General features: G+C 56.3%; 2 protein-coding genes and 1 long non-coding RNA gene across 3 annotated transcripts; 1 reads left to right on the forward strand and 2 right to left on the reverse strand.

The window, feature by feature from the left end:
- Positions 1 to 4,325: 4,325 nt before the first annotated feature.
- Positions 4,326 to 5,767, reverse strand: LOC149120886 (uncharacterized). Its single transcript, XR_016224832.1, has 3 exons — positions 5,701 to 5,767; positions 5,381 to 5,568; positions 4,326 to 4,470 (listed from the first exon to the last, which is right to left on the reverse strand). It is a non-coding gene; the product is annotated as an uncharacterized LOC149120886 (long non-coding RNA).
- Positions 5,768 to 16,684: 10,917 nt separating this feature from the next.
- On the reverse strand, positions 16,685 to 18,775 carry LOC127485426 (major allergen I polypeptide chain 2). The gene is made up of 3 exons (XM_051828420.3): positions 18,617 to 18,775; positions 17,671 to 17,852; positions 16,685 to 16,926 (listed from the first exon to the last, which is right to left on the reverse strand). The coding sequence occupies exons 1-3, from the start codon at positions 18,684 to 18,686 to the stop codon at positions 16,813 to 16,815; spliced, it is 366 nt and encodes a 121-aa protein (XP_051684380.1). The 5' UTR covers positions 18,687 to 18,775; the 3' UTR covers positions 16,685 to 16,812.
- A 4,002-nt stretch (positions 18,776 to 22,777) lies between these two features.
- On the forward strand, positions 22,778 to 23,738 carry LOC149120887 (major allergen I polypeptide chain 1-like). The gene is made up of 3 exons (XM_089319108.1): positions 22,778 to 22,867; positions 23,000 to 23,187; positions 23,585 to 23,738. The coding sequence occupies exons 1-3, from the start codon at positions 22,807 to 22,809 to the stop codon at positions 23,612 to 23,614; spliced, it is 279 nt and encodes a 92-aa protein (XP_089175234.1). The 5' UTR covers positions 22,778 to 22,806; the 3' UTR covers positions 23,615 to 23,738.
- The last annotated feature ends 1,322 nt before the right edge of the window (positions 23,739 to 25,060 follow it).

Here is a 25,060-nt window from a genome sequence, read left to right on the forward strand (position 1 = left end):
CACTGCAGGAACCCAAGCCTGTCTGGGACGAGGCAGCCGCCCTCATCGTCCTCTTCTTCGGGCACCAACAGTGCCGCTCCTCGGCGTCCCTGCAGCCGAGAGGGGACCCGGATGAGAAGTCACTGGGGGAGCTGTCCACCTGCCCCCTCCCCCGTGTCCCCAGGGAGGCGGGGTCTGGCTCTCACAGGCACAGTCCTTGAGGCAGGGCCCCACCTCCTCCCCCAGCACCCTGGCCAGTACCTGCTCATATTTATTGATGAGCTCTGCTCGCTCCTGGGCCCTCCGGGACCTCAGGGCGTTCATATCCAATCTGTAAGACACACACGCACATGGGAGCCAGCACTGGGGAGCCCACAGGAATGCTGCTTTGAGGGCTGTCCCCCTGGTCAGAGGTGGGGCAGCCACACAGCCAGGCAGGCGGGCACCTGGTGGCCGGGTCCTTGGATTATGACTTGTGCAGAGCTCATTGACTACGGACGGTTGGGGAAGGACAGCCCCCACCTTGCCTCCCCTGCCCTTGGAAAGGATGCTCCTCCCCCAGGCTGGCAGCCACGTGTCCTCCAGGGGGCCCAAGTCCCAAGTCTACGGGGCTCCCTGGCCTGCTCCCAGCTCCCGCATCTCTGGGGCTCTCAGAGCCGGCCTCCCTGCCCACCTGATACCAGCTGACCCGACACCTAGTCTTGAACCTGTGTCCAGACTCAGACTCACACCAAGGCCCATTCAACACTGGTGACCAGCAGAGCGGGAGGAATGAGACGACTGTGTACACACTCTGCACACAGGGGCACAACTCAGAGCTCCACCACATCGCCCATGGAATCTGGTGTGGGAGACTAGGGCCGCCCCCCTGGTGGGACCTTCCCCACACCACAGCTCATGCAGAGAGCAAGTCCCACTCACCTCCATCGTGAATCCATGTGATTCTCTGAAATGCGCCTGCTGCCTACACTACCAACTGGTCAGTTGGGCAGTAGACGCACTACTGGCCTCTGGTCGCCTCCCAGCCCAGAGTGCGCATCTCAGTGACTGTGACATCACAGAAGCCTGCCAGCCAATCCCTAGTGGCTCTGCTGTGGCAGGGCTCAGGGTCCTCAGGCCTGGCTTCATTAAAGGTCACCAGAAGTGGGGCCTGTGTTCTCCCCAGGGCCCAGGTGAAGAGGGCAGGGCTCTGGCAGAACCGCCCTGGAACCAGGGGTGCCAGGGCCCTCTGCCACCTGCCGTAACGGTCCCAAGTCTCAGGCAACCGGCACCTCCTGCCCCTCCTTTCTGCCTCTGCAATTGTATTACAGCCCAACTGTGAAGGCCTCTTTCTTTGAACACAAGGTCGCATAGGGAGCCCCACATAGACCTGTCCCCACACTCGGGGCTGCCCCTGCCATGACCTGAACTGAGACTCCCGGGGGTGCAGCCTCCTGTCCTACCACAGGCCCCACCCCAGCAATGCCACCCTCTGCTGCCCCTCCTGCTCTGTTCCAGCCCTTCTTCCCTGGACTTGTAGGAGGTGGACACAGGGGTCCTCTGGGATGGAGGGCAGGGGAGCATGGCCCAGCCTGTCCAGAGTGGGAACCAGGGCCCTGTCCTGGACACGGGCCAGGGCTTCAGGCACAGAGCACTGAGAACTCCTGGGCACCAGCACCTGAGCCACATGCTGGTAACACCGGGCTGCTGCTGACCATAAGGACAGGGACAGCACACGTCAGGCTGCAGGCAGGAGTAGCCACAGGCCCGCGGCTCCCCCTGGAAAAGTGGCTCAGGTTGCTCCCCCTGGGAAAGTGGCTCAGCCCTCCCCCAGCACCTCCTTGGTCCTGGGCCCCACACTGCCCCTAGGCTGCCACCTTATGGCCACAGTCGGTTCTTTTCCCTTCAAGGGCACACTGCTCTGCCTCTCTGCCCACTTCCCCTGCCCTGGCATGGAGACCACAGGGCCCAGGGCCCTGGTCACCCACACACCTGCTGGCCTCCTCTGCGGAGTGTGAATGAGTGCACTGCTGTGTCGTGTCCAGAGATGCTGTCCAGCAACACTTGGGTTTTAACTGATTCTTTTATTCCCCTCCCCACTCAGCGTCTCCGCTTTTAAATTGCATTGTAAACTCTTTTGGAGATTCACAAAGTGCTGTAAAATAACACAGCGAGTGCTGAATGGGGACCACTCAGCTTCAGCAGTCAAATGTTTCTAATTGGGTGGAGGACGCCCATACATTTTCCTTTCTCTGCCTGAGTTCAAACTCCAGATGCCTAGGCTTAGTGTTCTCCACATTGCATTTTCCTTCACTGGGGGTGAGGTTTGTTCCCCAGAGTCCGAGTCCAAGGAGCATGGGTGCATGGGCCCCAACCCAGCTCCTGCATGGACTGACGCTGGCCTCCTGGGGTGGCTTAGGGTGCACAGGGGTGAGTTCCCATTGTTGTTGCTACAAATGTTTCCTTACTATCAAGGTGTTGCTACAAATGTTTAATTCGTGGATCTTGGGGGGTGGTTGCTTCCATCCACTGTTCCCCTCAGCATAGGCCTGCAGTGGCCAGTGGCTAAGGCCTTAATATAAATAAATTTTTAAACAATAAAAATTAAAGTTCAAAATAAAAGCAAGTTCCTCTACTTCTCTCCCTCTTTCTCTCTACATCTTTGACTCTACCCGCCTCTCCCTGCACCCCCATGGGATGTTGGCCACCATGTTGCATGCAGCACGAAGGCCCTCACCAGACAGCATGAATGCCCTCCAGAGCCATGAGCCAATCAGCTCGTGTGGCTTGGACATCGCCCCAGTCTGTGGGATTCTGTCACAGCAGCAGAGAGCGGACCGAGACACCTGGTGTCTCCTGTGTCCTCACTGTGCATAGATTTGCATCTGTCGGATGGGGTGTGGTGGGACACAGCCCCAGGGTCCCACATGTGGGGTAACGAGGGCGTCTCTGCTCCCCAAGCCCTCCTGTCCCCTGGGCTCCCTTTCACTCCTGCAGAGGCAGGGGTCCCCCATTGCTCCTCTGTGGAGGGAGCTCAGTGAGCACATAGAGCAGGTCTCCCCTGGGGTAAGTGCTTTAGACAGAGTTTGTGGCACCAAGAGGGGTGTGGGACCTTTAAGAGGCAGGCAGAGTAGGAGGTTGCTAGGTGAGATGGGGTGGGGCCCTGGGAAGGGGTGAGTGCTGGGCTCCCAGAATCAGGGCTGGGCCAGGCCAAAGGCAGGAAATGCATCTGGGTCTCCCTCCCTCGTGGGTGATGGAACCCCAGTGCTTGGACCACCACCTGCAGGTGCCACCTGAACCCCCGAGTGTGCATTAGCGGGGAGCTGGAATGGCAGCCAAGGAGCTGGGAGTAGAACCAGGCCCTCTGACTGGGGATGTGGGCACCCCAATCCGGGACTTCACCACTGCCTAGATCGCCCACCCTGACCCATTCTCTCTGTGAAGGCAGCCCAGGTATAAGTGTGGGAGAAACAGGAAAAGGATCAACCCACCCTGCCACCCCCCCCCCAGCAAGACCCCGGGGACAGGAGCGGCCGCTCCACCCTGTCTGGGCCTCCCAGCAGCTCACCAGGATGTCACAGATGCTCCTCCCCAGACAGCCCTGTGCGAGTGCCCTCAGTGAGTTGTGACAGAGCAGGGGGCAGGTGGCAGATCCAGGCCCAGAGGGCACAGACAGGCGTGCGGGGGGCCTGAGATAGGCGGCAGCATCATGACCACAGGGCTGAGCCACCACAGACACCCAGACCCTGGGCCCACTGTGCGGGAGACCCCACGCGGGGTGTGTTTGTGGGGTCACAGCTGCGTCCACAGTTGGGGGTTGGCACTGGGACCAGCTGAGGCAGGAAAGAGGATTTCTGGATCATGGCCAGGGGCGTTCATGCCCTCTGGGCTTTAGGTCTTTTTGTCCGGTCAGGGACCCTTCCCACCCCTTATGTCCCTTGGGCCTGGAGGTGGGAGGTCTCATATGCATCTACAGGTGGGCACCACTGCCACCATGCACGGCCTCACACTGAGCAACCCAGCTGGTCTCCCTGCAGAGGGCGGGGCAGCAGAGTGGCAGCTGCTGTGCAGTTGGGCACGCGCCCCGGCTCTGAGCCGCAGTGTGCTCACGGTGACGCTGGGACTCACTGCCGCTCTGAAGGTGGCTGGCCGGCTACGCCTGGTTGTGATGCGTGTGTCCTGCGGATCGTGGCCACGGTGACAGAGATCGCACCCCCACCCGCCCCGCCCCACACTGCACCCCTGCAGGAACAACACGGACAGCCCTGGATCCAGCCGCCACTTGCAGTCATGGCAGCCGGCCCCACTGCACCACCCGCCTCCCACACCCACGCCCGGTGTCCGGTCCAGCACTGAGCAGACTCTGTGCAACGCAAGCTTTTATTGTTGCCTCCTTCAATGAGAGGCCGGCAGCGCCTGGGCTGCACCTGCTGACCACGTAGGCGCGGGGTGGCCCTGGGTCTTCTTGCCGGGAGGGCTCCCTTAACAAAGAGGATCTGAGAAGATTTTATTCTGCAAAGAGAAGTCGGGACACCTGGTGAGGCCGGGGCCTAGAGACACCTGCAGGGCACAGGCACAGGGCGCTTCCTGGGGAGGAGCTGCAGCCTGGCACTGGATCTGGGCAGCTAAAGGCAGATCCTCTCCTGCACCTGGGTGCCTGAGAAGCTCTCCTAAAAATCCCTCCTTTGATGAGGAATGAGGAGGAGGTTCTCTGTGGGGGGTGCAGGTGAGGCTGGGACAGGCAGGGGCTACACGGAAGGCCTGGCAAGGTGGCAGGGGCACTAGGGGCCTTCAGGAATGCACTGACCCCAGTCCCCTGGCCCTGTCTATCTCTCGCAAGCTTTCAACCTAGTGCCCATCCCCGCCCACGCTGCACCTGTAGTCAGGGTTCCCTCTGCTCTTCCCCAGGTGTCGCCAGGCCCGGGAGGACAGGAAGGGCTGTTGGAGGCCTGGTTCCAGGCTCGGGAGCCCCAGATGGCCCTTAGGGGTCCAGGGAGAAGGAAACATGAGGTCTGGGGGTGGAGGAGGGCACCCGAGGGGTCAGGGTGAGGAAGTGAGATTCGAAGGCAGGCAGCACCCAAGGCAACATCTTGAAGAAGATTCGGGCTCGGGCGCTGGACAGGTTGTGGTCAGGGAGGCCAGAGCTGAGGTCTGACACAAGCGGGGCTGCCGTGGGGACAGCGGCCCTGGAGGGTCTCGGGCCTGCCTGGGGGAGCTGAACAGCCATGGAGCCCAGGGCTCCGGGTCCAAGCAGTCGCCCTCCCTGTCCTTTCTCGCACCACGGGGGGCGGCCCACAACTCTGCGTCCTCATCCGGAGGTTTTTCCCACAGATTCCCAGGCCCGGCTGTGGTGGGCACAAACAGTGCCCCTCCCCAGGGCCCCGGAAGGAGCCGGTGTCGGGCCAGGCCCGGCTGGACTCACCACGGCACTGATCGCATGCCCCTTATCCTCCTCTGTCAGTTTCCCATCAACGCACTGCTTCAGCGCCAGGGCGTTTTGCAGCACTAGCGGGTCACTTTGGTAATTTTGCACATAGGAAATATACTCATCGGAGGGTCCTGACAGAAATTCATAAACAGCTGTCTGCACAGCTGGGCAGATGTCACAACCTGAAGAGAAACAGAAGGCATGGGTCACAGCAGGTGCGCCCCTTCATCCGCCCTGGGAGCCAGCACTGCCCTGGAAAGCTGGCCCCTGCCCCCAGAGCACCCCCAGCCCAGGCGCCCGTGGCTGGCACCCACTGGCAAGAGAGATCAGGAGCCAGGCAGAGCCGAGCAGTGCCAGGCAAGCAGCAGGCTTCATGGTGCAGGGACAGCCGCTCCCACCGCGGGGCCCTTTATACCTGCTCCGGGCCGCCAGTAGGGCAGGAGGGGCCTGTCCTCCCCCAGGGTGGGTGTGTTCCCTCCCCGCCCCTCCCAGGCCACAGCTTGCATGACCTGCAGTTGCAGAGGGTGCACGTGGGTGTGTGTTGATGTTGGCCGAGTCCAGCCCTGGGTTAACACAGGGGTTGACTCCTTCTCCCTCTCTTTCCGGGGACCTGACACGCACCCATGCCAGGGTGCAGGGAAGGCGCAGAACCAGTGGAAACCCTGCCTGGGCAAGGGGAGAAAGCACCACTCAGGGCCTCTGGAGCCCTGGGCCAGCTCAGCCTCTCGCACCTTGGCTGGGACCCTGACGACCAGCTGCTGTGACTATGGGAACTGCAGGAGACCCAGTGCCAGTGTGGCGGGCAGGCTGGAGCGCAGGTCCTCTCCTTCTCTCCTGCACTCACGGCCCTGAAGTCCAGGGAGCACGGGGTAGACCAGTTGTCTCTAAAGACCTACTTGGCATTTGACCGCATTTTGTTCTTTGGGGCTAGAGGGCCCTGGCTGGACTGGGACAGATGCCCAGGTCCTTGTCTTCCCGTGGGGAGAACAAACTGGGACACAGAGAGAAGTACAGCCTTGTCAAAAGGCAGGGGTGGTGCCCGGCTTCTCCATCTCTTCCAGCGCCTGTGCTCCCCGCCAGATGCCCCAGGGGAGCCCAGCTCCCTTCTGTCCCTGGCTTCCCCGCACACACCCTCTCCCACCCTGCTGCCGCTGCCAGCTCCTGCCCCAGTCTCCCTCCCTCCATGGCCTCCTTCCATTTTGTTTTTTTTTAAATTTATTTGAAAGCCACAGTTACAGAGAAGCATTGACAGAGTCAGAGAGAGAGCAAGAGGTCTTCCACCCGCTGGTTCACTCCCCAGATGGCCACAACAGCCGGAGCTGCGTCCATCCGAAGCCAGGAGCTTCTTCAGGGTCTCCCATGTGGGTGCAGGGGCCCAAGGACCTGGGCCATCTTCTACTGCTCTCCCAGGCCATAGCAGAGAGCTAGATCGGAAGAGGAATGGCTGGGTCTAGAACCGGCACCCATATGGTGAGGGAAGTCTTGGCAGCTGCAAGTTCACCTCCCCCACACAGGGGCTGGCTGGAAGCTGGCCAGGAAGCAGCAGTGGGACAGGACTCTAGGCGTTCTGATCTGGGATGCCCACATCCTAAGCAGCAGTGGAACCCGCTGTGCCCCAGCACCTGCCCCACACATGAGTTCTTGCTGTGGCAGGACTGGGCTGGTAGAGGGAAGCTTGTGCTAAGGCGAGTTCCACTTCCTTGGCTTGCTCTGCTCTCGTCCACCTGCACACGCTTGCCTTCTGCTGTCCACTGTGGCCAGGAGCAGCAAGAGGGCCTGGTGGGGAGCGCTGATGTGCTTGGGGCTCCCCAGGGTGCAGCCCAGGAGCCCAAGTCAGACTCTTCCCCCTGTGAATTCCCTGGTCGCAGACATTCTGTAGGAGCGACAGCAAGGCTCAGCCCAGCGCACACTCGCCCCTGCACGCTCGGGCTCGCCCTCCCCTGTCTTCAGTTCTCCGTGGTTTCCCTCCCTTGTGGAGGGATGGGAGCTCCAGGAACATGAGGGCTGTCAGAGGAGCTGAGGGCGTGGCCTGCTTCTCTGAAGTCTCTAAACAAGGACACGTTCACATCAGTAGGAGAGGACTTCAATAAGTTTATGGAAATTAGCATTTAAAGTGTAGGGGCCACGGTGGTGCTACAGCAGGGTAAGCAGCCACTTGCAATGATGGCATCCCATAGTGGAGAGCCGGTTTGAGTCCTGGCTGCTCAGCTTCAGATCCAGCTCTCTGCTAACAGGCCTGGGAAAGCAGTGGAAGACGGCCCCAATATGTGGGCCACTGCTCCCGCATCGGAGCCCCAGTTGGAATTCTGGTTCCTGACCTTGGCTTGGCATAGAACTGGACCTCAAGCAGTTTTGGGGAATCAACCAGTAATTGAAGGATTTGTCTCTCTCTTTCACTGTCACTCTACCTTTTGAATAAATAAATAATTCCCTTTTTTTAAAGATTTATTTATTTATTTGAAAGTCAGAGTTACACAGAGAGAGGAGAGGCAGAGACAGAGAGAGGTCTTCCATCCGCTGGTTCACTCCCCAGATGGCCACAACGGCTGGAGCTGTGCCGATCCAAAGACAGGAGCCAGGAGCTTCTTCTGTGCCTTGCACATGGGTGCAGGGGACCAAGGACATGGGATATCTTCTACTGCTTTCCCAGGCCATAGCAGAGAGCTGGATCAAAAGAGGAGCAGCTGGCCAGTGCAGCGGCTCAATAGGCTAATCCTCCACCTAGCGGCGCCGGCACACTGGGTTCTAGTCCCGGTCGGGGCGCCAGATTCTTTTCCGGTTGCCCCTCTTCCAGGCCAGCTCTGTGCTGTGGCCCGGGAAGGCAGTGGAGAATGGCCCAAGTGCTTGGGCCCTGCACCCCATGGGAGACCAGAAGCACCTGGCTCCTGCCTTCGGATCAGCGCGGTGCTCCGGCCACAGCACGCCAGCCGTGCTGGCCATTGGAGGGTGAACCAATGGCAAGAGGAAGACCTTTCCCTCTGTCTCTCTCTCTCTCTCACTATCCACTCTGCCTGTCAAAAAAAAAAAAAAAAAAAAAAAAAAAAAAAAAGAGGAGCAGGTGGGACTAGAACCGGTGCCCATATGAGATGCTGGTGCCTCAGGGAAGGGCATTAACCCACTGGGCCACTGTGCCAGCCCCAATAATTCCTTTTTAAAAATAGTAAGCTGGGGCCGGTGCAGCCAGCTTGAGACCTGGCTGCTCCACTTCCAATCCAGCTCTCTGCTATGGCCTGGGAAGGCAGTAGAAGATGGCCCAAGTCCTTGGGCCCTTGCACCCACGTCGGAGACCAGGAAGAAGCTCCTGGCTCCTGCCTTTGGACCGGCACAGCTCTGGCTATTGGGGCCAGTTGAGGAGTGAACCAGCAGATCGAAGACCTCTCTCTCTCTCTCCCTCTGCCTCTCCTCTCTGTAATTCTGACTTTTAAATAAATAAATAAATCTTAAAAAAAAACACAGTAAGCTTATTTCACTTCAAAAATTTCAAAAGTCACATATGACTTTTCCATAAAATGAATCTTCCATTACGTTTTTGAAGGTCTTTTGTGAATGTGTAGATATTGCCTCACATTAATTAAAAAAAAAAGACTTGTTTTATTTATTTGAAAGACAGAGTTAGGGAGAGAGAAAAAAAGAGAGAGAGATAGGTCTTCTATCTGCTGATTCACTCCCCAAATGACCAAAATGGCCGGAGCTGTGCAGATTAGAAGCCAGAAACCAAGAGCTTCTTCTGGGTCTCCCACGCAGGTGCAGGGGCCCAAGGACTTGGGCCATCTTCTACTGATTTCCCAGGCCATAGCAGGGAGCTGGATTGGAAGTGGAAGAGCCAGACTTGGCCAGCAATTATATGGGATGCCAGCACTGCAGGCCAGGGCTTTACAGCCACTGAGCCACAAGCCAGCCACTCACATTAATTTTTAAAAGTGCAGGTTTTAGATGTCACAATATGTCAAAATCAGGGTCCGTGTTGTGGCTTAACCGGTAAAGCTGCTGCCTGCTGTGCCGGTATCCCATGTGGGCGCCAGTACCAGTCCCGGCTGCTCCACTTTCCATCCAGCTCTCTGCTAATGGCCTGGGAAAGCAGTGGAAGATGACCCAAGTGCTTGGGCCCCTGCACCCAAATGGGAGACCCAGAGGAGGCCCAGCTGCCATTGCAGCCATTTGGGGAGTGAACCAACGGACTGAAATTTTCTCTCTCTCTCTCTCTCTCTCTCTCTCTCTCTCTCTCTGCCTCTCTGTGACTCTGCCTTCCAAATGAATTCAAGCTTAAGCACTTTTGTTTTCTTTTGGCTGGAGGCACTCTATCACCAACAATGACAGAATACGGTTTGCTGAGCATCAGAGCAGAAAAGACACACAATTATTTCGAGCCCAGGGAGAACCCTGTGCCAAACAGGATTCACATCCGGCAACTGCTTTAGGCAAAGAAGCACCCAGAGCTGAGCACCAGCTGCCCTTTGTCCACCTGTCCTCGGGGCTAGGAGCTTTCTCAGCCTGTCCTGAGTTTTCTGACCTTGCCACTCTAGGGGAGGCCTGGCCAGGGATGACCCAATGTCCCCTACACAGAGCTTGTCAGGGGACTTCTTGTAGCTTGGACTGGGGTTGGGGAGTTTGGAAAGAAAACCAAAGAAATCAGGTCCCTTCTTGTCACCTGGCATCCAGGTGTGCATGACAGCTGTGGCTGACCACGGGTTATCACCAGAGCACTGTTCACGTCTGCCAGGGAGGGGCAGTAGCTCCCCCTGCTGGAGGGGAGTCAGCCATTGACTACTTGGGGTCTCAGGAGTATTTGTCTTCTCCATCCGTCTGCTTATGCAGTCAACTGTTTGTATCAGGATGCACTCACATGTGGGGTTTTATTCATGGTTATAACCCGATATTAAGTTACTCGTCTTGCTGCTCACCGGGTTCCAGATAAGAGCACAGGCAGCTGTCTCGGGCTCGCTTCTGCTAGCGTTTCCATGGACACCCTCATCTTGTTGGAGCCAACACACTGTGCTCCTGCATCGGAGGCTGGGGGAGCTCTCTGGAGGGTCTAGGCAGAGCAGCACCGCCCCTGGCTGACCCAGTGCGCGGGCCTGTAGGGCTGCAGCCTCGGGGGCCGGAAGGGCTCGGGACAACTCAGTCTGGGGAGATGCCTCTCTCCCACCACCGCCTGTGGGTGCTGATGGAGGCACGGGGCACTTCAAACCGCCCAGGGGGCCCTGTTCACTGAGGAAGAAGAGGGAGCCAGGAGAAGGGGCCAGGCTGGAGTAATGGGAAGCAAGAAAGGCCCAGGACGTCATGAGCTTCCATAGGGTGAGAAGGAGGCTGGAGGAAGGATCCAGCTAGTGAGAGCCTGACCCAGGTTCTCTGCAGCTACAATGCTCCCACCCTCAGCCCCGGGCTGAAACACAGGCACGCGTCAGTGTTCTGGACAGCATGTTGGCTCCCTTTGGCAGTGTAGACATGACCTTGAGGCCTCTTGTGATTTTTCTCTCTGCATTTAGGGGGATTAGTGCATTGGGAGGCAGGAGAGGCGGGAGGAGGATGTGGCTGGAAAGCCGAGGTGACCCTGGGGCTGGGACAACAGAGCACTTGGCTCAGGATGGAGCCACTCAGAAAGGTCACTTCTCCCCTAGAGCCAACAGCGTCAAATGTCCCCTGCAGCTCGCTCCTCGATGCTTAACCTGTGTGCCACAGTAATTGTGCCATATTTTGTTATTATTTTTAAACATTTCACTTACTTGCAATTTCATTTGAAAAATTGGTTACAAAGACAGGGAGATAGAGCTTTTCCATCACTTTTTTAAAAATATTTATTTATTTATTTGAAAGGCAGAGTTAAAGAGAGGCAGAAGCAGAGAGAGAGAGAGAGAGAGAGAGAGAGAGAGAGAGAGAGGTTTTCCATCTGCTGATTCACTCCCCAAATGACCAAAATTGCCAGAGCTGTGCTGATTAAAAGCTAGAAGCCAAGAGCTTCTTCTGGGTCTCCCATGTTGGAGCAGGGGCCCAAGGACTTGGGCCAACTTCCACTGCTTTCCCAGGCCACAGCAGAGATAGGATTGGAAGTGGAGCAGCCGGGACTTGAACCGGTGCCCATAGAGGATGCCGGCACTGCAGGCGGCGGCTTTACCTGGTCCACATCAGCACAGGCCCCAGAACCTGCCACTCTGATACAGGCTGCAGGCATCTTACTGGGGCTACCTAACGACTGCATCAAATGAGTGCCCCCATAGGACTGGACACGAGCTGCGGCCTGACCTGAGTTGCTCTGTTTTGTCTCTGGATGATTTCCAGTCATTCTTTCTGTCCTCTCTGTTTCTAACCAGTTGCACAACTACCATCCACTCAAAAGCCAGCCTTGTAAGAATGCTAGCTATGAGGACTGCTTACACCGAGTGCTGGGGAAATGTGTTCAGTGCCCTCCTTGGTAAGGTTAAACTTGCTTGTTCTGGCTTCTGTGACCAGTGCTTGGCTTTGAAGAAACTCTTGGCTCCCGGCTTCGGATAGGCATAGCTGTGGTTGTTGTGCCCATTTGGGAAATGAACCAACGGACAGAAGATCTCTCTCTCTCTCTCTCTCTATTCCTCTGTCTCTCTATAGCTATGCTTTTCAAATAAATAAAATAAATCTTTTATTAAATTTATTTGAAATAATTACACACACACACAGAGAGAGAGAGAGAGAGAGAGAGAGAGGTCTTCCATCCGCTGGTTCACTCCCCAGTTGGCCACAATGGCCAGAGCTGTGCCAATCCGAAGCCAGGAGCCAGGAGCTTCTTCCATGTCTCCCACGCAGGTGCAAGGGCCCAAGGGCTTGAACCATTTCTACTGCTTTCCCAGGCCACAGCAGAGAGCTGGATCGGAAGTGGAGCAGCCAGGACTCAAGCTGGCTCCCATATGGGATACCAGTGCTTCAGGCCAGGGCTTCAACCTGCTGACAGTGCCGACCCTCAAAATTACTTTTAATAAAAGTTGTGACACTCAAATAGGTGTACAATAGGGACTGGGGAAAAAAATTCACCATTTTTCTCTTCCCAGCAAAAAGCAGCGTGCACAGCCGCTCTCCCTAGTGGATTCGTACAACTTTACCTTTAAAAAAGCAAGGGATGGGGGACCAGCTTTGTGGCAAGCCTGTAAAGCCACCAGCTGTGACATCAGCATTCCTGGCGGGCTGCGATTTGAGTTCCAGCTGCTCCATTTAAAGTCCAGCTCCTCACAAGAGCTCTCCACTCCCAAGGCTGCACTTACAGACTGGGTTCTCGTGTCCGTTTGCATACAGTTTAATGAGAGCTTGGGCTCCGACAGGGCTTCACGCCAGGGTCTTGGAAGGTGATCTTCTGGGGTCAGAAAGATCAGCTTTGCACACTGTGTTGCCCAAAGAGGATGGCACCAGCAGGTACCAGGGTAGATCAAAAGGTTCCAGGAGGCTGGCGCCATGGCTCACTTGGCTAATCCTCTGCCTGCGGCACCAGCACCCTGAGTTCTAGTCCCAGTTGGGGTGCCAGATTCTGTCCTGGTTGCTCCTCTTCCAGTCTAGCTCTCTGCTCTGGCCCGGGAAGGCAGTGGAGGATGGCCCAAGTGCTTGTGCCCTGCACCCGCATGGGAGACCAGGAGGAAGCACCTGGTTTTTGGCTTTGGATGGGCGCAGTGCCGGCCGTAGCGGCCATTTGGGGGGTGAACCAACGGAAGGAAGATCTTTCTCTTTGTCTCTCTCTCTCACTGTCTAACTCTACCTGTCCAAAAAAAAAAAAAAAAAAAAAAAGGTTCAAGATGTTCCAGGAAAAATAGAATCAAAAAGCCTAGATTTAGGCTTGCGGCTGCCCCTGCACGCCCCGCTCTGTATGAGTGATCGGCATAGTGGGGTCAAGGTGAGGGACGGCCCCAGCCGCACAGTTGCACATCCTTCACTGCACTTCCCGGGCCACAGCAGAGAGCTGGACTGGAAGAGGGGCAACCGGGACAGAATTCAGCGCCCCGACTGGGACTAGAACCCCGGGGTGCTGGTGCTGCAGGTGGAGGATTAGCCTATTGAGCCGCGGCACCGGCCAGTAACTCTTTCAAATAAATAAATCTTAATAAATCCTGGCTGCTCCACTTCCAATCCAGTTCCCACCTAATACACCTGGGAAAGCAACTGAAGATGCCCCAAGTTCCTGGGCTGTTGCACCCACATGGAAGACCTGGGTGAAGCTCCTGACTCCTGGCACAGCCCTGGCCATTGCAGCCATATGGGGAATGAACTACCAGATGGAAGACCTCTCTCCTCTCTGTGTAACTCTACCTTTCTTTTTTTTAAGATTTATTTATGTATTTATTTATTTGAAACTCAGAGTTACACAGAGAGAAGGAGAGCCAGAGAGAGAGAGAGAGAGAGAGAGTCTTCCACCCACTGGTTCACTCCCCAATTGGCTGCAACTGCCGGAGCTGAGTTGATCCGAAGCCAGGAGCCAGGAGCTTCTTCTGGGTCTCCCACATGGATGCAGGGGCCCAAGGACATGGGTCATCTTCTGCTGCTTTCCCAGATCATAGCAGAGAGCTGGATTGGAAGTGGAGCAGCCGGGACTAGAACTGGTGCCCATATAGGATGCTGGCACTGCAGGCAGCAGCTTTATCCGCTACTACAACTCTAGCCCTGTAACTTTACCTTTCAAATAAGTAAATATTTTTTTCTAACTTAAAAATAATTTTGATAAGAAAAAACTTTTTTCATTGATTCTTGGTGAACACCTAAGAGGACTGCTAGAGCATATAAGAAATGTAAAATTAATTTTGCAAGACCAGGGCAGCGTAATGGATAAAGTCACCCCCTGTGGCGCTGGCATCCCATATGAGCACCGGTTCTAGTCCCAGCTGCTCCACGTCTGATCCCGCATATGTTGACTCAAGTCCCTGAGTCCTTGCCACCCCTGTGAAAGGACCAGATTGCATTAAGGGATTCTGATGTTGGCCTAACCCAGCCCTAGCAGTTGCAGGTATTTGGAGAGTAAAACAATGGTTGGAAACACACACACACACACGCACATATATAATCTCCTGGGGTCGGCGCTGTAGTGGGCTGAGCTTCCGCCTGCAGTGCCAGCATCCCATATGGATGCTGGTTCGAGACCTGGCTGCTCCACTTCTGGTCCGGCTCTCTGCTGTGACCTGGGAAAGCAGTAGAAGAAAGCCCAAGTCCTTGGGCCCCTGTGCCTCTGTGTCTCTACCGCTCTCTCTCTCTCTCTCCACCTCTCCTCTCTGTGTGTAGTTCTGATTTTCAAAATGATAAATAAATCTTTAAAAAATATAATCTCCTGTCTTTTTAATAAAAATGAAAATAAGCAAAATTCTTAAAAATAATAACAAATATGGCACCAGCATTGTGATGCAGTAGGTTAAGCCACTGCCTGCTCTGCTGGCATCCCAGTTCTGATCCAGCTCCCTGCTAATAATGTGGGAAAGCACATATCTGGTAAGAAAGAGCCTGCTGATAGTTTTTGTTCTTCTACATTCTCTGGGTTGACTTCAAGCATTTATTCTTTTGGCTAAACATTAGATCACTCTTCCCTGGAACACTGATTCATATAGATGGATGTGGAATAGCCAACCTGTCTACAATGTCCATTCCACCCACACAAGAGCAGGAGTTGGTTCTTCATCTGTTCAAGGTTCATTCTGTATTTCTCAATAGAAATGTAGACCTTTCAGTGTGACCTACTCATTTAATCCAGCCAACAGGAAGCCCGGGCTTGGTAGCTGTAAGATGAACATCGAATAACCAAACAAGAGGATGCATATTGAGCCAGCACATCAGACAAGAGCCAGGACTCAAGCCTTGACTGTCTCAGCTCCAATGCCCACATCCAGCTTTCTATATTCGACCTTACTGTGGGACCCTGGCCCAGACAGGCAGAGAGAGATGACCGGAAAAGTCACTTTTGTTGTAAACCATTCTCACTTGAACCAGCAGTGATCTGGTTTGCTGGAGCGAAGTCAAACTAGTCTCTGCCCTGTGGACTCCCAGGTGGGCTCCTGGCAAATGCAGTAGCCCATTCGTGCTGTGGGAAGTAGACCCAGAGGGGTCATCACACACCCAGGTGGGAGATCCTACAGGTAAGACTTGAGAGCCTGAGCCCTTTCCACGACAGGGCAATTTCCTCCGGGAATGCTGCCATCCATCCCCTCCTCTGTCCTCCCAGGCCATGGCTGTGTGGGGTCTTGGTCTCTACTGGCAAATTCAAGGGTCAGGGGTCAGTGTTGTGGTGTAGCAGGAAAAGCTGCCACTTGCAGCACCAGATTCCAATATGGGTGCTGGTACATGTCCCAGCAGTTGCACTTTTGATTAAGGTCCCTGCTAATGGCCTGAGAAAAGCAGTAGAATACAGCCCAAGTGCTGAGGCCCCTGACACCCATGTGGGAGACCCAGAGGAGGCTCCTGGCTCCTGGATTTAGCTTGACCCTGCCCATGCCATAGTGGCCATCTGGAGAGTAACTAGTGGACAGAAGACCTAACTTGGTCTCTCCCATTCTTTCTATAACTCTTTCATAAATAAATCTTTTTAAAAAAATCCAGAGGGGTCAGTGCTGTGGTGCAGCAGGTTAAAGCCCTGGCCTGAAGCGCCAGCATCCCCTATGGGCGCCGATTCTAGTCCTGGCTGCTCCTCTTCCAATCCAGCTCTCTGCTATGGCTAGAGGATGGGCCAAGTCCTTGGGCCCCTGCACCCATGTTGGAGACCCGGAAAATGCTCCTGGCTCCTGGCTTCGGATCGGCACAGCTCCGGCCATTGCAGCCTCTGGGAGTGAACCAGTGGATGGAAGACCTCTCTCTCTGTCTTTACCTCTCTCTGTAACTCTGTCTTTCAAGTGAATAAGTAAATCCTTAAAAAAAAAATCCAGAGACAGAAGATGTGAATACCACCGGAGACAAGAGGATTGGTGATGAGCCAGGCCTGGTCAACTCCTGGGGTGATGCCTAACGGGCTAGAGGCTCAGTAACTGTGACAAAGGCAGTGCCCAGACTGCTGTCCGTGGTGCTGACACCATTGTTCTCCATCCATGTGGGTGCAGCCTGTGCTCCAGGTACCTTTCACCCTCACCCAACCTTATTTACAAGTGAGGAAACAGCCTCGGGGAGACAGGGCACCTGGTCAGGAGAAAACAGCCGGTCTGTGGCAGGGTCTGGATCTCTCTCCCTGGATCTCCCTCTGTCTTGTCTGAGTGCAGACCCCAGAGTCTGAATAGCCAATTGGGTCTCTGCTCCCTCCCCCACTGCCTTGTCTCAAGCTTTCCCACCAGTCCCCACAGGCTCCCCACACAGCACACAGACCCAGGCACCCGGAACTGAGCTACACATGTTTTATTAGAATCAGCCGAATGAAGACTAAAGCAGGTGGGGCAGGTGCTGGGTTCCAGCTTCAGGTGAGAAGAGGGCAGGACGATGGCACTCAGATCAGGCGTCAGTGGCAATATTCACCTTCCCAGAGCATTGGCAGGTGCTACGGGAATGGGAAGGGCCTTTATAACTTCCTCCTTGGCTGTCTGCAGTAAGTGGAGTTTGCATTCTTTGCTGCCAGTGATGGATGACTGGAAGAGTCAGAGAGTGGGAACAGAGGTGGCTAGAGGCAGGTCCTGGACCCGGGCAGGGCTACCCAGGACCCCTGGGTCACCCTGGCTCCAACCCACATGTCCACTCCTGGAGATGGGGCTGCATTGGTTAGGGCCAAGAAGAGGATGGCTCCCACATCCCGTGTTAGGACCCGGTCTGAGCATTCTCCCCAGCCAGAGAGGGAAGGAGCTGAGAAGGTTCTGCAGGGCATTGTGTGGCCTGGGCTTGGGGAGGGGCAAGGTGGCTGAGTCTGGGGTGGTGTGAAATCTCTCAGCCCTGAGACCCATCTGCCAGCCATGTTGGCTGCATGGGAGTGCATCATGTGTTGTAAACAGTCCCCCTGGGTCCTCTCTAATGCACATAATAGTGAATTCTGCATTTGGATCAACCTTACTTTTGAAGAATCAGATGCCCAAAGACAAAGGTTAAAAATCTCCTGCAGTGGAATTCCTCACGCTTTCTGTGTGGCACTGGTATTATTCTTCAATGACCAATTGCATGTGAGTGGTTTAGTGTTTTAGAAACATATGTAGCAAAAGAATGGGCTGCACAGCCTGTGACACACATGGCAAGTGGCTGAAGGTTGTATGTGCTGAAAGAGGGAATAAGACCTGCATGTTTGTGTATCACATCTGTCATGTAGCCCCGATTGCCTGGTCTGTTGGTGCATGGTGGTTTAAGTGTGCTGCTGTGGGGGCAGGGGGACGTGGAGAAGAAATTACCATGACCCTCAGATCCAAGGCCTTGGCTGCAAGCCCTCCCTCATTGTAGCAGTCCTGGACTTTTCCAAGGGCTTCTTTTTCCGATTCATTAGCATGGACCAAATCCAAAGCTGCGTTCAACAGGTTCCTGTCTCCAATGGGCAGCGTCCCAAAGATCTTATAAAATATTGGGCAACCTACAGCTGAAAACACAACCAGAAAACACCTCATTAGAGGAGCTACCAGGCTAGGAGCCCTGGAGGTCACATTTCCCACCTCTTGAAGGTAGCTCCTGTGTCTGGCATCTCTTGCCTGACCTTCCACAGAGACCCGCTCGCCACCCCTGCACCTCCCAGGACTGCAGCTACTGCAGACAGAGAGCACAAGCCCTATGGGAAGAAGTGAGCAGCAGGTGGAGCCACAAACAAGACCCCCGGCCCTGACCACTGCCCAAGCAGAAGAGCCTGCACACCTGTGCCCTTGATGAAGCACCATCCAGGCGAGCCTTAGGCCCAGCAGCCAAGACGCCAACAGAAACCCCCAGGCCCCACAGGGCAGTGCCCGGGCGCAGGCCTGACACAGACGCTGGGGGACCACAGTTTTGGCTCCAATAGCTGGGCTCCTGGAGACCTGCATTGAGTTCCAACTCCAGGTTAGACTCTGGCTTGGCCCCTGGGCATCCCAGGCACTAGGGGAGTGAACCAGTAGATGGGAACACACTCTCTCTTTCTCTCTCGAGTTTTGTAAAGGAAGCCCCATGTCCCCTATGTGTACAACTAATGACCCCTCCATGCCCAAGCCTCTCCCTCCATCTGAAGACCCACTGCCCCTGGTGTTTTCCGTGGCGTTCCTGGGTAGTGACCTCCCAGCTGCCCCTGTCTCTCCCAGAGGCTGCCCAGAGCTCAGCACATCAAGGTGGAATGACTGGTGAGTGACAGCCCAGTAAGCCCACCAATTCCCTCCTTACCACTCTCTCCCAGCTGCAAGCCCAGCTCTCCGCTCACCAGCAAGGCCAGCACAAGCAGAGTCCCCTTCATGGTGCAGGCTGCTGCATGCTCCGCTTGTGGCCAGCTTGCCACTGCTTTATAAACTTCTGGCTCCCCACCCACCTGTGGGCAAGGACCCAGCCCTGTGGTTTCCCAGGTCCGGGGTGAAAAGTATGGGAAGCCTTTCCCACTGCGAGGAGCGAGCTAGTGGGGATGTTTGCCTGACGCTGTTGGCTTTGGAGGAGAAGTGACCTTTCTGAGTGGCTCCATCCTGAGCCAAGTGCTCTGTTGTCCCAGCCCCAGGGTCACCTCAGCTTTCCACATCCTCCTCCCGCCTCTTCTGCCTCCCAATGCACTAATCCCCTTAAATGCAAAGAGAAAAATCACAGGAAGCATCAAGGTCATGTCTACACTGCCAAAGGGAGCGAACACGCTGTCCAGAACACTGACGCGTGCCTGCGTTTCAGCCCGGGGCTGAGGGTGGGAGCATCGTAGCTGGGTCAGGCATGGGGGCCCAGGACTGGTGGCCGGGCGGCTTCCTAGGTCTGGCGGTACCCCTTTGCTCTCACTAGCTGGATCCTTCCTCCAGCCTCCTTCTCACCCTGTGGGAGCTCATGACGTCCTGGGCCTTTCTTGCTTCCCATTACTCCAGCCTGGCCCCTTCTCCTGGCTCCCTCTTCTTCCTCAGTGAACAGGGCCCCCTGGGCGGTTTGAAGTGCCCCGTGCCTCCATCAGCACCCACAGGCAGTGGCGGGAGAGAGGCATCTCCCCAGACTGAGTTGTCCGGCCCCTGAGACCTGCAACTCTACAGGCCCACGCGCCCGGTCAGCCAGGGGCAGTGCTGCTCTGCCTAGACCCTCCAGAGAGCTCCCCCAGCCTCCGATGTAGGAGCACAGTGTGTTGGCACCAACAAGACGAGGGTGTCCATGGAAACGCAAGCAGAAGCGAGCCTGAGACAGCTGCCTGTGCTCTTATCTGGAACCCGGTGAGCAGCAAGACGAGTAACAATATCGGGTTATAGCCATGAATAAAACCCCACATGTGAGTGCATCCTGATATAAACAGATGACTGCATAAGCAGACGGATGGAGAAGAGACAAATACTCCTGAGAGACCCCAAGTAGTCAATGGCTGACTCCCCTCCAGCAGGGGGAGCTACTGCCCCTCCCTGGCAGACGTGAACAGTGCTCTGGTGATAACCCGTGGTCAGCCACAGCTGTCATGCACACCTGGATGCCTGGTGACAAGAAGCGACCTGATTTCTTTGGTTTTCTTCCCAAACTCTCCAACCCCAGTCCAAGCTACAAGAAGTCCCCTGACAAGCTCTGTGTAGGGGACATTGGGTCATCCCTGGCCAGGCCTCCCCTAGAGTGGCAAGGTCAGAAAACCCAGGACAGGCTGAGAAAGCTCCCAGCCCCGAAGACAGGTGGACAAAGGGCAGCTGGCGCTCAGCTCTGGGTGCTTCTTTGCCAAAAGCAGTTGCCGGATGTGAATCCTGTTTGGCACAGGGTTCTCCCTGGGAAAGCAGTAGAAGATGGCCCAGGTCCTTGGGTCCCTGTGCCCACATGGGAGACCAGGGGGAAGCACATGGCTCCTGGCTTCGGTTCGGCACAGCTCCAGTGTTGCAGCCATTTGGGGAGTGAGCCAATAGACTTTCTCTCTGTCTCTCCCTCTCTCTGCATGTGTCTCTCAAATAAATAAATAAAATCTTGTTTTTTGTTTTTTGTTTTTTTTTTTTTTTTTTTTTTACAGGCAGAGTGGACAGTGAGAGAGAGAGACAGAGAGAAAGGTCTTCCTTTGCCGTTGGTTCACCCTCCAATGGCTGCCGCGGCCAGCGCACCGCGCTGATCTGAAGGCAGGAGCCAGGTGCTTCTCCTGGTCTCCCATGGGGTGCAGGGCCCAAGCACTTGGGCCATCTTCCACTGCACTCCCGGGCCACAGCAGAGGGCTGGCCCGGAAGAGGGGCAACCGGGATAAAATCTGGCATTCCGACCAGAACTAGAACCTGGGGTGCTGGCGCCGCAGGCAGAGGATTAGCCTATTGAGCCGCAGCGCTGGCCTAAATAAAATCTTAAAAAAAAATAAAGTTAAATTACATAGATGTTCAGATATACTTCATTAAAATAACAATGCTTCATTCTGACATGAAAACATCTAAAATATTCACTTTTTAAATTATCCTTATACACAAGGGGCCTTCAAAAGGTTCCCGGGAGATGCTATTATCAAAACTGATATGTGATTTTCAAAACTTTTGCACTAAAATAAACTTATCCTTTTTAAAAAAAAATTATTTATGTATTCTTTTAGAAGACAAAATGATAGAGAAAGAAGGAGAGACCCAGAGAGAGATGATTCCTCAAAGGCCACAAGAGCTAGGGCTCTGCCAGGCTGCAGCCAGGAGCCTGGAACTCGATCCAGGTCTCCCTTTGAGAGCAAGGGTCCAAGCGCTTGGGCCATGTCCTGCTGCTCTCCCAGATGCATTAGCAGAAGCAGCCGGGATGTGAACTGGAGCTCCCATATGGGATGCCAGCAAGTCAAATGGCAGCGTAACCTGCTGTACCACAATGCCCGCCCCTCAAATCTCTTTAAATTCCAGTTTCCATGAACTTTTTGCAGTCCTCTCCTCCAAATGTGAAATGGGCCACACCCTCAGCTCCTCTGACAAACCTCCCAGGGCCCCTGACCCCTCCCACCCCTCCAGGAGGGAAGAAAAACCACAGAGAATGGCAGATGGCGTCGGGGGGTGGGGTGGGGCGGGGAGCGCAGTACATAAGGGGCGGTGAGGAGCCAACCCTAGGTAAGGGGGCAGGAGTGTGGGCGGGGCCTTAGCCTTCCTGTAGCTCCTGCAGAAAGTCTGAGACTGCAGGCAGCTAGGCTCTAGAAGCGGAAGGAGGGGCCGGCACTGTGGCATAGCAGGTAAAGCCGCCATCTGCAGTGCCGGCATCCCATATGGACGCTGGTTCTAGTCCCAACTGCTCCACTTCTGATCCAGCTCTCTGCTGTAGCCTGGGAAAGCAGTGGAAGATGGCCAATGGCCATGGGCCCCTGCACCTGTGTGGAGACCTGGAAGAAGCTCCTAGCTCCTGGCTTTAGATCAGCACAGCTCTGGCCGTTGCAGCAATTTGGGAAGTGCACCGGCAATGGAAGACCTCTCTTGCTCTCTCTCTCTCACTCTGCCACTACCTCTCTGTAAATCTGGCCTGGGTATGGCGAGCCAGGAGTGAGGAAGGGATGGGGAGGCAGGATGCCCACGGCCCCGCCCAATCCCAGCACCTTCCACGCCAATGCAACACAACAGGACTCTCGGCACCCACACTGCTCACCCCACAGCTGAGCCTCACTTTCCATCCTGGTCCAGAAGCCAGGACACCTTCCTGGAGACCACCAGGCCCCCTGCAGCCCCACCCCCAGCCCCTGCTCCTTCCCATCTTCCCTAAGATGAGGGTGATCCCAGCCTGGGCAAGGGCAGCTGTCTCCTGAGGGCGTTCCACTCACGTCTCCCACTGTGCACCACCGATGCCTTTCCACAATGCTGCACTTCTCTCTGTGTCCCGGTTCTGTTCTCCCCACGGGAAGACAAGGACCTGGGCGTCTCTCCCAGCCCAGCCAAGGCCCTCGAACCCCAAAGAGCAGAATGTGGTCAAATGCCAAGTAGGTGTTTAGAGACAACTGGTCTACCCCGTGTCCCCTAGCCTTCAGGGTGTGAGTGCAAGAGAGAAGCAGAGGACCTGCACTCCGGCCTGCCCGCCACACTGGCACTGGGTCTCCTGCAGTTCCCATAGTCACAGCAGCTGGTAGTCAGGGTCCCAGCTAAGGTGCGAGAGGCTGAGCTGGCCCAGGGCTCCAGAGGCCCTGTGTGGCACTTTCTCCCCTTGCCTAGCCAGGGTTTCCACTGGTTCTGCACCTTCCCTGCACCCAGGCATGGGCCCATGGTCAGATCCCCGGAAAGAGAGAGGGAGAAGGAGCCAAGCCCTGTGTTAATCCAGGGCTGGACTTGGCCAATATCAATACACACACGTGCGCCCTCTGCAACTGCAGGTCATGCAAGCTGTGGCCTGGGAGGGCATGGAGGGAACCCCCCCCCCCGGGAAGACAGGCCCCTCCTGCCCCACTGGGGGCACGGAGCAGGTATAAAGGGCCCCGCGGTGGGAGCGGCTGTCCCTGCACCATGAAGCCTGCTGCTTGCCTGGCGCTGCTTGGCTCTGCCTGGCTCCTGATCTCTGTTGCCAGTGGGTGCCAGCCACGGGCGCCTGGGCTGGGGGTGCTCTGGGGGCAGGGGCCAGCTTTCCAGGGCAGTGCTGGCTCCCAGGGCGGGTGAAGGGACGCACCTGCCGTGACCCATGCCTTCCGTTTCTCTCCAGATTGTGACATCTGCCCGGCTGTGCAGGAAGATGTTTACGTGTTCCTGAACGGATCCCCTGAAGAGTATGTTTCCTATGTGCAAAATTACCAAAGTGACCCGCTAGTGCTGCAAAACGCCCTGGCGCTGAAGCAGTGCGTTGATGGGAAACTGACAGCGGAGGATAAGGGGCACGCAATCAGTGCCGTGGTGAGTCCAGCCGGGAACCCTGACTGCAGGTGGAGCGTGGGCGGGGACGGGCCCTGCTAGGCTGCAAGAGTGCCAGAGACAAAAGGGGCCAGCAGACTGGGGTCTGTGCATTCCTGTAGGCCTCCGGTGCCCCTGTCACCTTGCCAGGCCTTCCGTGTAGCCCCTGCCTGTCCCAGCCTCACCTGCACCCCCCACAGAGAACCTCCTCCTCATTCCTGATCAAAGGAGGGATTTTTACGAGAGATTCTCAGGCACCCGGGGTGCAGGAGAGGATCTGCCTTTAGCTGCCCAGATCCAGTGCCAGGCTACAGCTCCTCCCCAGGAAGTGCCCTGTGCCTGCGCCCTGCAGGTGTCTCTTAGCCCCGGCCTCACCAGGTGTCCCGACTTCTCTTTGCAGAATAAAATCTTCTCAGATCCTCTTTGTTAAGGGAGCCCTCCTGGCCAGAAAACCCAGGGCCACCCCGCGCCTACGTGGTCACCAGGTACAGCCCACCTGCTGCCTGCCGGCCTGTCATTGGAGGAGGCAACAATAAAAGCTCGCATTGCACAGAGTCTGCTCAGTGCTGGACCGGACACCGGGCGTGGGTGTGGGAGGCGGGTGGTGCAGTGGGGCCGGCTGCCGTGACTGCCAGTGGTGGCTGGATCCAGGGCTGTCCGTGTTGTTCCTGCAGGGGTGCAGTGTGGGGCGGGTGGGTGAGGGTGCAATCAACATCGCCGTGGCTGTGATCCACCAGGCACATGCGTCACCGACCAGGCATAGCCGGCCAGCAAGCTTCAGAGCGGCAGGGAGAGTCCCAGCGTCACCGTGAGCACACTGCGGCTCAGAGCCGGGGCGCGTGCCCAACACTGCACAGCAGCTGCCACTCTGCTGCCCCGCCCTCTGCAGGGAGACCTGCTTGGCTGCTCAGTGTGTGGCCATGCACGGTGGCAGTGGCGCCCACCTGTAGATGGATATGAGACCTCCCACCTCCAGGCCCAAGGGACATATGGGGTGGGAACGGGTCCCTGACCGGACAGGAAGACCTAAAGGCCAGGGGGCATGAACGTCCCTGGCCATGATCCAGCAATCCTCTCTCCTCCCTCAGCTGGTCCCAGTGCCAACCCCCAACTGTGGACGCAGCTGTGACCCCGCAAACACACCCCGTGTGGGGTCTCCCGCACAGTGGGCCCAGGGTCTGGGTGTCTGTGGTGGCTCAGCCCTGTGGTCATGATGCTGCCGCCTGACTCAGGCCCCCTGCATGCCTGTCTGTGCCCTCTGGGCCTGGATCTGCCACCTGCCCCCTGCTCTGTCACAACTCACTGAGGGCACTCGCACAGGGCTGTCTGGGGAGGAGCATCTGTGACATCCTGGTGACCAAGGAGCTGCTGGGAGGCCCAGACAGGGTGGAGTGGCTGCTCCTGTCCCTGGGGGCTTGCTGGGGTGGGGGCAGGGTGGGCTGATCCTTTTCCTGTTTCTCCCACACTTGTACCTGGGCTGCCTTCACAGAGAGAATGGGTCAGGGTGGGCGCTCCAGGCAGCGGTGAAATCTCGGATTGGGGCACCCACATCCCCAGTCAGAGGGCCTGGTTCTACTCCCAGCTCCTTGGCTGCCATTCCAGATCCCCGCTAATGCACACTCGGGGGTTCAGGTGGCACCTGCAGGTGGTGGTCCAAGCACTGGGGTTCCATCACCCACAAGGGAGGGAGACCCAGATGCATTTCCTGCCTTTGGCCTGGCCCAGCCCTGATTCTGGGAGCCCAGCACTCACCCCTTCCCAGGGCCCCACCCCATCTCACCTAGCAACCTCCTACTCTGCCCACCTCTTAAAGGTCCCACACCCCTCTTGGTGCCACAAACTCTGTCTAAAGCACTTACCCCAGGGGAGACCTGCT

The sequence above is a fragment of the Oryctolagus cuniculus genome, chromosome 18, assembly GCF_051225735.1.
Source record: "Oryctolagus cuniculus isolate XC-2025 breed Fujian yellow rabbit chromosome 18, ASM5122573v1, whole genome shotgun sequence".
Taxonomy (NCBI): domain Eukaryota; kingdom Metazoa; phylum Chordata; class Mammalia; order Lagomorpha; family Leporidae; genus Oryctolagus; species Oryctolagus cuniculus.